The sequence below is a fragment of the Zootoca vivipara genome, chromosome 7, assembly GCF_963506605.1.
Source record: "Zootoca vivipara chromosome 7, rZooViv1.1, whole genome shotgun sequence".
Lineage (NCBI taxonomy): Eukaryota > Metazoa > Chordata > Lepidosauria > Squamata > Lacertidae > Zootoca > Zootoca vivipara.
Genome location: NC_083282.1, coordinates 77,583,007 through 77,599,686, shown reverse-complemented (window position 1 = coordinate 77,599,686; position 16,680 = coordinate 77,583,007). Strand labels below are relative to the sequence as shown.

Here is a 16,680-nt window from a genome sequence, read left to right as displayed (position 1 = left end):
ACAACCCGGTTGGTGCCTCTGAATTTTCTCCAGCTGCTCACATCCTTATGATAAGCATCTCCCTGGCTGTTGACACAGAGTCCACGAGAAAAGCAGATGGCTGCATGCCTGCTGCTGTTAGGAACATGGAAACTGACTTATACCAGGTCAGACTATTGGTCCATCTAGCTCGGTATAGTCTGGCAGGTGCTCTCCATAGTTTCAGGCAAAATCTCTCCTGGGCCAACCTGGAGATGCCGGGGATTAAACCTGAGACCTTCTGCATGCAAAGCAGATGCTCTCCCACCAAGCCACGGACCTGGGAGACCAGGCTTCAAATCCCCACTAAGCATAAAACTTGCTGGGTGACCTTGGGCCACTCACTGCCTCTTAGCCTAACCTACCTCACAGGGTTGTGTGGAGATTAAAGGAGCGGGGAGAACCATGTGACTTGAGCTCTTTAGAGATAAATGGTAATATATAAATGCAATAAACAATAAATAAACAAATTCCCCCCAAGCACAGCAATGAATGGGTCTGGAGAGAACTGGTTCCCCCTGCGAACTAGATTAGCTCTCAGACAAGACCTGGTTCGTTCCCTGCAAAACAGCCTGCACCGTCCCTTCTCCCTCTTACAGCCCATTTGCTTCACTGAATCGGAATGAGCGCTGGAAAGAAAGGATGTGTTTTATCTGAATTAATAAGTACACAAGAATACAGTTCCTTTCCCCCATTGTTATGAGGTACTCACCTAAAGAAACAACAGCAACACTCTCTGGCATGAAATGCAGCCTGAATCTTATCAATAAATGCACCAATATGATGCAGATACCTGGCAGGGGAAAAACAACAACATTTAGGTACAGGATAAACAGCAGCTACATAGTACAATTCAAACAAATTGCACGATTCCCTTTTGAAATTGAAAGAAATGCAAAGCCAAAAAAAAGTAGTAGTAGCGAAGGAGTTGAGAAATACCAAATATTGCCAGAACAGGGACACGTTCATTAAAAGATGAAATAGTAGGTTTTACAGTGTTGTGCAGGTTCTTTGTTTTTAAGAAAATCTCCTTCAGTATCCCCCAGGTGGATAGAATCATTCTTGATGACTTGATTACAAAGAACCATGCGTGCCAGTGCACATGCGTAACAGGGCTTTCGAGACCCAAGTGCCCTAAAAAGTCCTGATTCTCAACACATTGGCACAAATCTTAAGATAAATGAAGAAGCTTACAGAAGGCATGTTTCTCTTCTCCTCTTGCAGCCTCCTGTGTGCCCCCAAAAGCCTCACTGGAGAGTCAGGAGAGCTCCGCTAAACTATTTAGAATAAGGTGGGGGAGCTCTTCGGGGAGATGGGAAAAAGGAAATATTCCTTCTATGAACTTCCTTCAGTTAACTTTTCTTAGGAGCCAGCCTGATTTTGGCCAATTATCTTCATCTCACATTGCTTAGGAAGACATCCCGACTCTCCCGAGATTTTTAGGCAGCGGTGTCTGCAGGGGAATCGGGGTAGAAAACTTTCATTTCCACTGTCTTCTGTAAAATAACTTACCTTAGGATGCCAGCTGTTTACATGGCCATTAATCCAATGGATTTCAGTAGAACTTACCTTACAGGTAAAACATACTCAGATATTAAACTGATAAGAACAGATGCTACACTTGATCTTAGCCAAAAGGCTGAGAACCTCTTGATACTACCCCTATCAGTGCCGCAGAAGTGCCATTGCTGTGGTGGACTGTCAAAATCTGGTATCTAGCATTTGCAAGCCAGACAAGGACAACTGGTCCTCTAGCGCATTGGTCTGCAAATGGTGGTTCAGGACCCATAACCAGGTTACAGGTACGGTAGATGGATAGAAACAAAGCATTAGAAATGGGTCCCCAGATACAGATTTGGGCTGAAAGGGATCCCAGGGCTGAAAATATTGAAGACTACTACTCTGATAAATGGGGTACATGGGAGGGCTCAGATCCATTCCCTCAAATCTCTCAGTTGTGTTGTGGTTTGGAGCAGGTATTAGGAGGAGCAGTCTTGTCCGAGCAAAACGAGAGGCTCCTGCTGCTGCTTAACGTCTTCATACCTCAGTGCAAATGAAAGACTCTCTGCTAGTCCCTCTGTCCACTTCAAGGGGATTCTGTGGAGAGCAGAAGGCTGGTGGCAACCATAAAAAAAGATGGCTGGCTAGTCCACCAAGCCAACCTTTGCAGACTCCCCAGCCCATGTGTTTATTTTGTGCCAGCTAGTTATAGTCCTATTGTTACGGTTGTAGCAGCTGGACAGCTAATGGCACAAAACCTCTATTTGGGGTAGGGGTGGGTAGTAGCAGGTAGATGGCACTCACAGTACTGGCTGCTTCCAGGACAGTTTTTAATACAGTCCAGATCTTAGTTTATTCTGCTAGAAAAGGGAGGGAAAGAATCTTCAGAGCCAAAGAAACCTTTTAAATTCTTTGAGATGTTTAGACTTTGAGTTGCATTATCTTCTGCCCTTTCCTTTGGCTTGGAACTTTCATTTTTATGACTCCTTAAACATCAAGTTAGCCTTGGATGCAAGGCAGATGCTGGTTTGAAGACAAAGGGCTGTTTTGCACAGACAAGGAATGTTCGTTTATTTGCAACAAAAACAATCTCAATTTTATTGTCTTCTTTTGCTTTGCTTAAAAAAGTCTCTTGCCACTTTACAATAGGATCTGTCTCTCCGTGCTTATAAAAAACGTCTATGGTAGTGCAAACAAGCCTGTACTTTCTCACATGAAGTGCATATTCTTATTACAGCAGACGTCTAAAAGATCACGGAAAACTGTCAAACATTTTGCTTTGTTTTTCTGGAGAGGACACACACACACACACACACACACACACTTGCAATTAATATGCTATGTAAGAACACAAGAGTCCTGAAGAATCAGCTCATCTAATCCAACATCCTGGCCAACAAGGTAACCCCAGGAAACTCACAAGCAAGGTATGAAGGCAGCAGTCCCGACGGCCCAGTATTCCCACCAAGTGACAGGTGTTTAGCAGGAAACTACCTTTGAGCATGGGAGCTGCATAAAGCAGGGGTGGGGAACATCTGTCCCACGGGCCAAATGTGGCCGGGTGTCCACAAACCTATCAGCAAGGGTCTTCATAGGCAACCCTTGCCCTAAGAGACCACGACTCAGTGGCAGAACACATGGTGTACATGCAGAAGGCCCCACATTCAGCCCTTGGTAAAGGTAAAGGGACCCCTGACCATTAGGTCCAGTCATGACCGACTCTGGGATTGTGGCGCTCATCTTGCATTATTGGCCGAGGGAGGTGGCGTACAGCTTCCAGGTCATGTGGCCAGCATGACAAAGCCGCTTCTGGCGAACCAGAGCAGCACACAGAAACTCCGTTTATCTTCCCGCTGTAGCGGTACCTATTTATCTACTTGCACTTTGACGTGCTTTTGAACTGCTAGGTTGGCAGGAGCTGGGACTGCACAACGGGAGCTCACCCCGTCGCAGGGATTCGAACCGCCAACCTTCTGATCAGCAAGCCCTAGGCTCTGTGGTTTAACCCACAGCGCTACCCGCGTATCTCTAGTTAAAAAGATCAGGTAGCAGGTGTTGTGCTCAATTTCAGTCAGGTACCCTAGAAAACCGTTGCCAAAGCAGACAATACTCGGTGTAATGGATATATAGTTGAACCTTGCTGATGGCAGGTTCCTCTAAAGCCTAGTACAAATATGTTATCACCATCAACACAGAAAGGTACATGACTTTGGAGAGTGGAAAATGCCAGTTGAGCAATACTATCTCAATCTACTGCAATTAAATTTGCCAAACGCCTTCTGCATGCCCTGCAGATGTTGCAGGACTCCAACTCTCATCAGCCCCACCAGCAGGGCCAATGATAAGTGACACTGGGAGATGTAGTCCAGCAACATCTGGAGGACCTTGGGTTCTCTTGCCCTTGCTTTAGGGCAGCAGCATCTTGTCCAGCCCTACCACTCCCTTCTGCTCAGCACCAAGCCTGAAGAAGAGCTCTCCAGAACTTGCTCACTACTTTGTGGGACATTTGTTGGTGCTAACAGAGCTATTCTTCTTCTGCGATGGCATGAATACTAGTGAACAAATGACTGTGGGCCCTGCAGTACCCAGAAAAGCATGACAGCGAGGATGCAATTAAAGCAGCAAAGTGTGTCTTCTTCACTGCCACTGAGCAGGCTCAATAATGAGCATTCACTGTCATTCCATCCCATTCTTCTGGAGTTTTCCTCACATGCATTCAAGCAGAATCCTAGCTTGTTTCATTGCCGTCAGCACTGGTATATACCAACAAGTCTCCCATCAAGTGGGATAGGGGCATCCATTTATTCCACAGATCAACCAGGGATTCAGCAAGACAGCCAGTCATATTATCTGGAAAAATCCCCCAAAGCCTTTTGGAAACTAAACGAATCTATCAGCCTCTGAGGGCAGACCATCCTAACAGGTCCCTAATTTCTCACGGGCTTGTGTAAATACAACAATCCGCATAGAGAATCACCCAGTTCATATGCACTAAATAAGCATGCAAATAAAAACCATGCAAAAACTCAAAGGAACAAAAAGGGTTTACTAACGTTCCACACTGAAATAAAGCTAGTGATTGGGACAGGGAGGAGAAAAGAAAAGTATTGTTTGACTACAGACCCTCAGAAGCAGACTAGTTTGCTTGTTTTTTAAGGATCAGAAACATAATACCAGGGACCAATTATTGATAGAAATAACAAATATGTAAATGAAGTCTAAGTGGGAATGGCCTGTGAACAGTGAAACAGGGGACTTGGGTAACAGAGATGTTTAGGTTACCCATGTTCCTTAGTTTCCACTTGCCCACCTGCATTTGCTCCGGGGAGCAGCCAAGAGTAACTGATCAGAAAGTCTTGGATGCACATTCACCTAATACAAGAAGACTAAAGAATATAGTCATGCCGCTTGACTGCTCCTCTTGTTGAGCTTGCACCCCAGTTTGCACTGGAAGGATAGGCTTGGCAGGCGTAGGAAGCACCAGCTTCGTTGTGAGCGCCAGCGTGGTGTGGAGGGTGGCATTGAGCACTTCATGGGTAGCATTTGAGAACCTGTAAGAGAAAACACACCCAGGTTAGACTGAGCAGACACTCAGCTGGTTTTTCTCCAGCAGGCATCATTTCTGCATGACTCACTGAAAGCTAAAAACTCTTTTGTTTTCAAGTTATGCTTTCAGTTAAGACATCCTTGATATAAAAAATATGGCAAAATGGTGTTAAACCTGGCCCACATACTGAACTGCCTACACTCAGCTGCATGCACTAAAAACAAGGTTAGGAACATGTGATGTTGCCTAAGACCACAGACCAGTATTCTTCAACCACGAGTCCCCCATATGTTGCGAGGCTGCGACTTCCATCATCCTAGACCACTGGCACAGCTGGATCGGATTTGTAGTCCAGTAATACCCAAGGAGCCAAGGTTGAAGAGCACTGATATAGACCAGGCATAGGCAAACTCTGCCCTCCAGATGTTTTGGAACTACAACTCCCATCATCCCTGGCTAACAGGACCAGTGGTCAGGGATGATGGGAGTTGTGGTCCCAAAACATCTGGAGGGCAGAGTTTGCCTATGCCTTATATAGACAATTTGTCGATCTTGTCCATTGTTGACATTTCAGGAAGAGATCATTCCCCATCTGCTGCAGACACAAGAACCTTTTAACAAGAGATGTCAGAGACTGAACCTGGAATGTTATACATGCAAAGCACCATCTCTGAATTACTCCCACCCCCAATGATTTAGTACACAGTAAATGTTTATTGGAAGAAGTATTTTTTCTGTTATCCCAACCCCCCCCCCCAAAAAAATGTGAAATATGGGCACCTCTCAGAGACCCTATTCTCCTGCACTTCTGTTATGAATGAACATGTGTCAGATGCAACAACAAAGTATTTGGTAAGAAGCTACACTGAAACTAAAGTGCTCATTAAGTACATATTCCTATATGTGTGTACGTTGCCTCAGGTATGTGAGAGTGACATGTTTTGCTGCTTTAAATTTTCTGCTGTGCAGCACTGAGCCTGCCTAGACAAAAAAAACAAATTAAAGATAAGATGCCAAACGAAGAGGGGTGTGTGTGTGTGTGTTTTAAAGGACTCTTCTCATGAATAGTCAGCAGCTTTCAGGGACTGGCTAGTGTTCCCTGCAGGATCAGGTCCCTTTGGACATAGAGGAGGAGGAGCTGGATCTTCACAGGGGTGGGGAGGTGATTTGGGGGAAGCTGCTGATGGAGATGGAATGTATTTCAGCAAAGTAAATAAATGGTCAGTTCTAGAAAGGCAGCCACAAAAGGAGGCAAGTGCAGGAAGAAAAGGAACTAGCAGGGTTTGTGGAAGTGAGATATCAGGAAAGGGCCAACTGAGGCAAGACGCAAAGCAAAACATAACAAGAACAGGCAAAAGCCAGGAGAGAGGCTACAGTAAATGCTTTGCTGCACAGAGTAAAGGCTGCCAAAAGGAAGTTTATACAGGGACAAAAAAGGGCATTCACAAATCAAAGAGGGGAGTGGTAGAACTGGGCAAAGAGCCAGCAGAACTAGTTGGGCCCCAGGAGGCCTGTGATTTTCCAGAGATTCAGTGCCTTATAGAGCAAGGCTTCAGCCCAACTGCACAAGGTCCAGCATTTAGGGAGGGAAAGGGCATTAAAAAAAAAAAACCTGTAGCTGAAGATATATCTGCCAGCCTTGGATGTAAATCTTCCCTGGTGTGATGCAAAAAAAAAAACCCCACCCACAATTTGCAGAAAGCAGGTTACAGCAGAAAGCAAGCAAAAGTATTGGTGGTAGGGATGTCCCAGAATGCTTCTATTACATGGCAGTATTGTGATGAATGAGCAGCTATGCACCTTGCCTGGCACCCTTGTTCTACTTCTTTGAGGGGAAAGACAACCATATTGACCCTTGGACTTAAACTTCGTAAGAGAGAGTGGATGCCTTAGGGTACCTTCAAGCAACCAATATCTTAAACGGCTCAGGACCACAATACCTCAAAGACCACTTCTCCCCATAAAAACCAGCTCACTCTGCGATCATCCTCTAAGGCCCTTCTTCATGTTCCTCCTCCATGGGAGGACAGGAGGCTGGCAACATAAGAACGGGCCATGAAAACCATGAGAACAGGCCTTTTCTGAAATGGCTCCGTTTGCGGAATGCTTCCCCATGGAGGCTTGTTCATTACTGTATATATCTTCATTACTGTATACATCTTCATTACTGTATATATATATATATATATATATATATATATATATATATATATATATATCTTTAGGTGCCAGACAAAAGCCTTTGACCTTTTTAAATGTGTTTTGTGAAAGGGGGGAGGTTATTGGCTTGTTTTGTTTTTATTATGTGCTCTGTGGCTATCCTTCTGTACTTTTATGCTGTGAACTGCCCTGAGATCTTCGGATGAAGGGCAATATAAAAATTTAAGAAATGAAATAAATAAATAAATCTCTAAGCCCGCTGAGAATGTCAGAGGCCTTGTCAAGTGTGAGTTAAAGCAGCTAGGCCAGGCATGTTCAAAGTCTGTTTCGGGGGCCTAATCCCGCACCCCTGTGGCAGTTTATTTCCTGGGGTAAAATCCTAAAAAAACCTCAACAACTTCAATCCTTAAAAAAGGTCAACAGCTTTGGTTGGGCCTTTGGCTGGCCCTCACGCCCCTTCACTTCATCAGATCTGGCCCTCTTTGAAAAAAGTTTGGACACACCACTGAGCTAGGCCAAGTTGGTGAGAAATTGAGAATGCGACAGTCTTGGATGATGAGGCAGGCGGGGGCGCAGATATGGATCATGAACTTTGTGATAATGATGACTGTGAGGAGAGGGTGGTCTTCTGCTACCTAAACAACACAGAAAGACCCCAAAGTAACCTGAGGTGTTCTCAAGGAAGCAGAAGATAAAGGGGGTGAGAAGACATATACGAGTTCTTGCCAAGATGGAAATAATGGGCAATTATTCCTAGACACAATGGGCTCCTCAAAACATCCTTTTTTTTTGCTGCATTCATGTTGTTTTGTGTTTATGATGGTATTGGGAAGGTTATATATGATTCCTCTTTCAATACTGTACTGCTTTGGGCCAGCAAATGTTTTGGGGTGGACATTCTGCTTTGTTTCCAATCAGTGCATGCTCCATACTTTCCTGTTGAAATCCTGTAATTTTTTGTTCCACTTTTATTGCACTATAGTACAATAATGCCCCTCCAAATGGCAGTAGCATAACCTTGGGGAATTACTGCAGAACAAGCAATAAAGTGGAATGGTTTGTGGACAGTACAGTGTAAATCTATCACTAATGCAATATTATTACATCGGTGGCATGTTGCAGAATATACCAGCAAAAACCCACCAGTCTGAAGGGGGGGGGAATACATGTTGAATTATTATGGTCCAGTCATATATTCAGGTATTCAAGTATTTGGTATATTGTCGTGCACATGACAAAAACAAATAGTAGCACATGATGACAAAGGGACTCTAGCATTAGGTACTGGATTAAAAGAGGTAATAGACTGCAGGATATCATAAGCTTTTATCTATAAAAGGCGGAAATCACTGGGACCTGCAATAAAATGTTGCAGTACATTGTACTCCTGTACAAGGTGCCAGACAGCCAAACATGCCCTTTTCCTGTATATGCCATTTCACTCTTCTTCTCCCACCTGTTTTTCACTACTACCTATCCAAAAGTTAATCAGCATTCTGTGCCCACTGCAGTGGAGTAGGAATGGGCAGAGGGCAAAGTGAATTTATTTCACAACAGGGATTGTGGTGTCATATCTTGAGCCACTACAGTATATGCAAAACCTCAGCATGTCACAAGCTTTTCTCTGAGCGAAACCCACCAAATAAGCTGAGGAAACAAAGAAGTAGGTTTAGGTTGCACAGCATGCTTGCCTAAGAGTTCAACTGCCACTTTTAGTATAAAAAATGCCCAAGTCTTTTTGGGGGGTGGCTTATAGGTATTTCTAAAATATAGTTTGTGATTCTGCAAGCTTGGGGAAGGCATCCCTCAAAGCCTGGGGCCCTTATATAACCCAAACAGCACAAAACACATGAAAGGAGGTATCAGCGGGCTTTGGGGGACACCTCCCCAAGCTTGCAGATACCTCCTTTCATGTGTTTTGTGCTGTTTGGGTTATATAAGGGCCCACGCACAAAGGAGGACACCTGACTCATGTTTAAATGTTTTTAATTCTTTTAATACTGTTTGTATTGCTTTTGTTTTGTATTGTCAGCTGCCCTGGGCTTCTTTGGGAGGAAAGTCAGGATAAACATCAGAGAGAAAAAATAAAATAAACCATAAATAATAAGGAAATAAAGCTGCTGTTTCCTTTTTTATTATCTCTACAGTTTGAAAGCCTGCTTCTGAAGACTGGGAACTCTGGTCTACCCTTGCTGTTTCAGGCTGTTTTGCTGTATTTACAAAGAATGCTCATCTTTAATAAAATACATTTAGTGCTGTTTTTTGAAGAATACTAATAAAAGATGACCTGCTTCAAAATGCTGCAGTGTGAGGGGCTGCTGTTCAGATTCTAGCTGCTCTGTTCCATTTCTCCTTCCCCACCACTGCTATTCCAGGGCATTTTACCCCCAATAGTCAGTCAGAATTTTAGCACACCTAAAACTCACTAGGGTATCTTGGAAGTTCCCCTTTATAATTTCTCTTCCTTTAAAAGAAATGTACGTCAGCTCACTTTGGGGTTCCTCCAAACCCTCTTGTGCAGGGGTAGTGCTGCTTTGGCTACTTAAGCAACAATACTCACAATCTGAACATCAGAGAAAGAGGAAATGATATAAAAATGCAATGTCATTAAGCAATGGTTCAATGGTGACTGTAAAACTAAGGGATCAAACTTAGAGGAAGAGCCACCAGGATGAGTGAGGTTAGGACAGTATAAAATCTACAAAAGAGGATCAAATTTATGTGGGAAATGTTCACATACAGAGGGCTCCTTAATTCACATGTGGTGGCAATGCAAATTTGAAAAAAATGGGAAATTATATATAACAAACTAAAAAAGATGCTTAAGTGCACTTTCCCCCAAAAAACCCAGAAGCATTCCTGTTAGCAATAGTAGGTCAGGAAATACCAAACAAAGTTAAAAACTTATTACTTTCTGCAACAGCAGCCACAAGAATACTATACGCAAAAATGTGGAACGAGAAGGCTATCCCAACAAAGGATCAATGGCTGCTTAAACTAATATAATATGTCGAACTAGCAGGTATGACGGCCAAAATAAGAAATATAGATGGAAAGATAGTGACAAGTGAGTGGGAACAATTTGAAGGGTATTTAAAATGAAGTGGTACTAAGATAAATCTACAAGCAGGGATAAATCTGTGATCAGCATACAAAATAAAGGATCATGAATGGAAGGAGAAAAGAATAGATATAATCCATGGAGATGTAGCAAACTAATGAATCTGTAATAGGATGTCAATGAAAGACAGGTTGGGAAGTCTGTATTAGATTTGATAGGATGGAAAAAGATATGTATAATGTATGCTGAAAAATGCATAACTAAAAATAAATTTAAAAAACTGATCTCACACAAGACTTCTCTGAGGTTTGCAAGCAGAGCCCTGAGGCATCCCTAGGCCCACTTTCAAAGAAAATTGAGAATGATTTATGGTGCCCACATCACAGCTGGTGAAGCATTATTCTGGCAGCTTGGTGAAGCTTTGCTGGAGCGGTGCGGGACAGGCACACGCTGAGGGTGGTATGTGGGGCAGGGAGAATCTTCCAACGCTTGGTATACATTCAAATCCTACATTTGTACCTTTCTGCTAAACTATCAAGCTGCTAATCTGCCGCCTCCTCATCTTTTTCCTGCCCAGACTCGTATGCCAACCTGCCATATGCCAACAAACTCTTATGAGCTGTCCACACTTTCCCCAAAGATTCTTAGTAATGGGTTTGCTCACCCCTCCAGCCACAACCTGAAGGACACAACTTTGGAATGATGGTGCTCTGGTCTCTTTCTTTTTTTACACTTATGTAAATCGTATCATTTATATAAAATCCTTACTTATATACTGCTGTTTGATATTTGACAGCTATTTACCTAAATCCTTTGCTGTGAATACCTTCAAAAAAATGTTACAAACCATATTTTAAAAATAAAAGTTATATTTTCTTTTTCTTTCTTAAACTTGCACATTAAATGCAAAGGAACCTCTAATGTAAAAATGAGAGAGGGGGGATAGAGTGGATTTCTGGAATATGCCGCCTTAATTTACCTAACCCAGCTCAGCTGAGATCCAGTTTGCTGAGCCATGGCTGAAAAAGAAGTACTTGGGAATGTGGCATGGTTGGAACCAAAGAGGGATGACAGGCTGGATCCTACGCCTGTTTCCATCTGCCAGACTTAGGCCAGCTCAGCCAGCAACAGCCCTGCTCCTGAATGGAGCTTGGATCTGGTGTACAGTGGTACCTCTGGTTACGAACTTAATCCGTTCTGGAGGTCAATTCTTAAGCTGAAACTGTTCTTATCCTGAGACGCTCTTTTGCTAATGGGGACTCCTGCTGGCGTGTGATTTCCATTCGCATCCTGGGGCAAAGTTCGCAACCAGGAGCAGCTACTTTTGGGTTAGCAGAGCTCGTAACCTGAAGCATTCGTAACCAGAAGCGTTCATAACCAGAGGTACCACTTTACTTTATGCCGGCTCAATTTATACCAACATGCTGTATACTGTATAGGATTGTTCCCTTAATCACTTCTTTGTGAAACAGTTGTGAAGTGCATGAGAGTGTGAACTAGGTCCACAAGTTGTTGTCCCTCATCCTAATTAACCTCAAAGACCTCTAGCAAAAAGTGTGTCAACATAAAGAAATTCAAGTGGGAAGCATCAATAAGGGGGTGGGGGTGGGGAGAGAGAAGGAAAACAAGTCAACTTGCTATCCCCCTTCACTTTTCTTATAGCTACTTGGCACAAGATGTACTGGTGACCATCAGCTTGGATGACTTTGAAAGATTACACAAATTAACGGAAGACAAGGCTATCAAGCCACAATGGCTATGTTCTTTCTCTAATGTTGAAGGCAGTACACCTCTGACTATTACTTGCTAGGAATCACTGTGAATAGAGGATGTGTGATTATAATGAGGCTTTGACCTGATCCACCAGAGCTTTTCTTGTTTTCATAGGTTCTCTGGCTCCATATTCCTTCAGTCAGCAGCCAGCTCTCCCTGTTAATGTGTGGGGCCATCCTGCAATTTACCTAATGTGCCCATCCTTTTGAGCAAATGATTTGCTTAAATAGGAAGGAAGCAAGCAAACATACATCCTCTTCCTTCCAGTCTAAGATAGTCCCAAACCAATTCTAGGGGCTTTGCTGAGGCTGAAAATACAGCAAGGCAGTAATAGTTCTTTTTCAGCCTAGCAACTTGGCAAGTGCTGCCTACTGGTAGACATGCCATGTGCTGATCATCTTCAGGGGCTGCAGCTGACTCCATGCAGCACAACCAACTCTGATTTCTAAAAGTCTGCAGGTGGTTTTATTTGTTGGGAAGGGAGAAGTGACAGGCATCCACACCTAATTATCTCACTTAATCACCCCAATTCTCACACACTTGCAAATCTAAGCTGAAAGGAAAGTGGTGACTGGCAGTGGTTAGCTATATGATTTGCACCCACCCCGAGATACTAAGCTATTATAAAAAAAGAACTCCAGATAAATCCATGCACAGAAGGAAGTGAAGAGGAGAAACATGTCCTTGATTGTGGAACAGCTTATCTGGTATCAGTGACCTTACCAACACCTGGAACTTGAGCTGGTAATACCCCCAGGGCCCCTATATGCTGGCTCAGATGTGTATTTACATGCAACACTTAAAAGCACTTTCATGAGCTATTTGTATGCAAGCATTCAGTTGTCAACATAATAAAAGGAATTTCTTAAATGCATGGGAGCATACTGCCCAAGGTACATTTTACATTTGGACAACAGATAAAGGGAGAGGAGGACTTTGTATGCTGCCGTAAATTCCAAAGGATGAGGTAGCAATCTAATGTTGATTTATTTTACATTTTTATCTCCAAGGTGCTCAATGTGGCATGTACAATTCTCCCCTACCTCCCCAATTTTCCATCCCCAGAACACCTCTGTAAAGTAGACTAGGCTGATACTATAAAGTGGTTCAGACATAACCTTAGGCCAAACCATGTTTTCACACAAATAAGCAGGTTCCTGGAGTCAAAATCCAGGCCCTGCTCTTCCTCTGGTTCTACTGCTGCTGAGCTACTGAGGACAACTCAGGACTAAACCATGATGTGGCTTAGGTATATGTATGAACTTTGCCTTGTTGTTTGTCTCACTCCAGACAAATCACAAGCTGTAACCAAAGGCAGTTCTCAGCATACTATGCATGGTTTGTCTGAGAGATACAAATCATAAGCCTGAGATCAGGATGCAATACTATGCCAAACCATGGTTTAGCCTTGCGTAGTGTGGCAGCAGAATGTCCAGCAGCCACAAACTTCACCCTGGTAACCCACATGAGTTCACACCGTAGCATCCACACTTCTGTTTCTGCCATAATTTCTAGGCATAGATCAGCACTTTGTAGGCACGGGTCCAAATGATGGTTCTGTTTTTGTCCTATTGCTTTCCCCACAAAAAAACTGAGGATGGTCGTTTCCTCCCATTCTGTGGTACAGAGCAGGTTTTCTCACGCACCAAGGCAAAAAACAAAACAAAAAGGCAATCAAGATACCGCACTTTATAGCTGTCCCGTGTCTAGAAACACAGCAGAAAAGGAAGTCTGAATGAGCCCTGACCCTGAGTTTTCCTAGAGAAAGTCAAAAAGGAAAAGAAAAAAATCCCACTCTGACCCCATGCCTACAAGTTTTGCCAAGAAACTGCGGTACTAACAGCAGTCCGGATGATCCCACAATGAGGGCAAATGGCCTATGTGTGAACTAGGCCAGGGATTGGCCACAGGTCACCCAATGTATTTTTCAGACCGAGTGAACCCTGGCTACCTGGCTTGTAGCCCAACATCCTCATTCTAACTGGCAACGCGGCTGGTTCAGGACATGGGGCTGAGGCAGACGAAAACAAGGGTGCGAACCGCACGTTCCCCGGGGTGGGGTGGGGATTTTGACCCCAAGGCGCTCTGCACATGCTCAGAGGCGCGTGCCCCTGGGGCAAGCAGGTTTATGAGGGCACCCGCTGAAGGGCAGGGCAGCGCCTGCCGTGGCTCTTTACCCCTCTGCCCCGTTCAGCGCCTGCCTCGCCCGGCCCGGCCTCGCCTCCCCACGTTCCCTCTCGCCCGCATCGCCCTGGCAACCGGGGCCTCCATTCCTCCCGCCTCGGCCTGCCGGGGATTTCCCCGCGGACGCGCCTGCCAGCCTCCTTCACGGGGCGCGCTTTCCCCCTCCCCCTCCGCAAGGAGAACCCACTCACTCCATTTCCGCCATTTCCTCGCTTTCTTCTTTCTCCCTCCCGGATCTTAACTGGGGAGGGAAAACTATTACCTCACCACACACCCCCACCCTCACCTCGCACCATAGAGAGCCGGGGCTAAACCGGCCGCAGCACACTTCCGGGTTCTCGCTTACGCCTCTTTGGGCTCCGGACGAGGCGTTTCCATGGCAAAAGGGCGGGGTGAGTATCGAGCGAGTGAGACGCGCGGGTTTCCTGGCAGCGGCGTCACCGTTGCGTGGTCGGCGCTGGATATCACAGCCGCCCTTGCGAAACGTGTCGCCCTGTTCCGCTGCGCTGGGAAACTATGACGAGAGAGGGAGTTGCATGTGGATTCCCGGGAAAGGGCGGCGAGCGGACATTCCTCTTCCCTCCCTGTTCCCTTCTCCTTTCGTATCGCTTCTGTTCAGCTTATGAGCTGGGACTGCGATCCCCTAAAAAAAAAAAAAGAAGATTCCTAGCTACACCCAGGACTGCGTTGCAATGCATACAGTACATACAGTACATTTTTCATGATAGGAAAAAGTAGCCCTTTCCATCTTCCTCAGAATGACTTATGGCACTTGACTGTCCTCTTGAGAAGATGAGCACAGCCACCCTAAAGGAGCCAAAAAATGGCACACTCTCCCCCTCAACCCATACATCTTTTCCAACGGCATTCAAATTATTTTGGCGCATAAGGCAATAAAATACCTCATGGGCCTCATCTAAGGACCTCACGCTTCCCTGACAGTAAAAAAAAAAAGCATCGTCCGTGGTACAGTATCCTGAAGCAGCTGTCTGAGTTAGGGAGGCATGTCGCTAGCTGAATCACTGTCTTTGGTTGCATTTAGCCATGTATCCGTACTTCCTAGGTACCTGTTGTACCTTGTAACCTGTGCCTTGCCTGCTGTGCACCAATCAGATTTATGCCTTTGGCTGAAACAAAGCTGGGAATTTGAGTTCTTTGCCCAGCAGTGAGAGCCAGGGGGACACTGGCAAACCTAGTAAGATTCCCCCACCAGAGGCTTCATAGCCCCGCTATGATAACTGAACAAGTAATACCGTAGTTGAATATGGTGGTTTCTGTATTTCGAAAAGTGGTTTGCAATGGAGCCTGTGGCTTGTCAGGGCCCCCCTTCTTCATGGTAAAGAAGACATTGCTTCACTCCGTGTGGTTTTGCGGTGATGTGCTTGAGACGTGACTTCCTCACAGGTTTTGCTAGCAGCACATATTTGGTAGGTCAGTAGAGCTGATTCTGGAACACAGTGTTGCTGGTAACTTCCGCTCTCCTTGTATGTAGAAGCATATTGGATATTTCATCATTTTTCAAAAACCACACTGCAGGTATTTGATCAGCCAGGCATAAATATTTATTTGATTGTAGCAAACTACAGAAAAAGCGGGGGGGGGGTTCTTTTGGGTGTTTCTGTAAGTTTCTAATGAGCCTGGTTATAGGACATTTGATTTGAACCTTTGATTTGATTTGAACCTTGCTGGATCAAAAGACTTACAGGATGCATTTTCAAAAGTGGTGAGCATCCATATTTTTAGGCGCAGGGCTAAGGAAGTTGCATGTGTCCCAGAGCTCTGTTAACCCCCTTTACAATGGAAAGTCTTTGCATGCAAGATGCTGGTTTCCAAGCATGACACCATGTTACCACAAAGTGTGAAGGAACAACTTTCTGGAATGAACAGGAAGCCCGACAAGCCACAAACAGAACGCAACATGGCCTTCTCTAAAAGCTACAGAATAAAAGACTCATCATTTTTTTGGTAAATGATATACAAGGTTTCTATCCTGCATTTAGTTGCAGTAAGCCCCGTTTTTATATAACAGGAGTTACTTCTGGGTAGACAGATATAGGATTGTGCTGTATACCACCAGCCTTTACAGGTTGCTCTGAGGAGCTCACTACATGCTAGTGCAGACAGATTTAACTGAGCCCTGGTACTACCTTGGGAGGGGGGAATTTAAAGCAGGGAAGAAGAAAGAGAGGAAAGTCCCTTCACTCTAAATTTCCACCTCCTGAAATGGCATTTCATTTTAAAGAACTGAGGTTTGGTGACATACATTTGCTTGTCATGTACATTACTGTGTATAACTGGTCTACTGTAGGACAGAGGTGGTCAATTTCGTGCCCTTCAGATATCGTTACAATACAACTCCCAACATCCCCAATGTTCTTACTCCAGCTTCTGCCCTTCCTGGACAGATAAAACCAGCATTGTGGGAACTGTTCTCGCG

General features: G+C 44.6%; 1 protein-coding gene and 1 pseudogene across 2 annotated transcripts in view; both read right to left on the bottom strand.

The window, feature by feature from the left end:
• Window positions 1-14,878, bottom strand: part of SLC9A8 (solute carrier family 9 member A8) — a 61,316-nt gene extending 46,438 nt beyond the window's left edge. Inside the window, exons 1-3 of one of the 2 annotated variants that reach the window (XM_035121465.2) lie at window positions 14,590-14,878; window positions 4,891-5,069; window positions 731-811 (exon numbers count right to left, since the gene is read on the bottom strand). In XM_035121465.2, coding sequence (XP_034977356.2) covers window positions 731-811; window positions 4,891-5,069; window positions 14,590-14,621 — 292 coding nt within the window. In that variant the 5' untranslated portion in view covers window positions 14,622-14,878. Of the gene's footprint in view, window positions 1-730; window positions 812-4,890; window positions 5,070-14,529 lie in introns of both variants that reach the window. The other variant, XM_035121467.2, reaches the window with a different exon arrangement.
• On the bottom strand, window positions 1,566-1,669 carry LOC118089614 (U2 spliceosomal RNA; annotated as a pseudogene).
• Window positions 14,879-16,680: the final 1,802 nt, after the last annotated feature.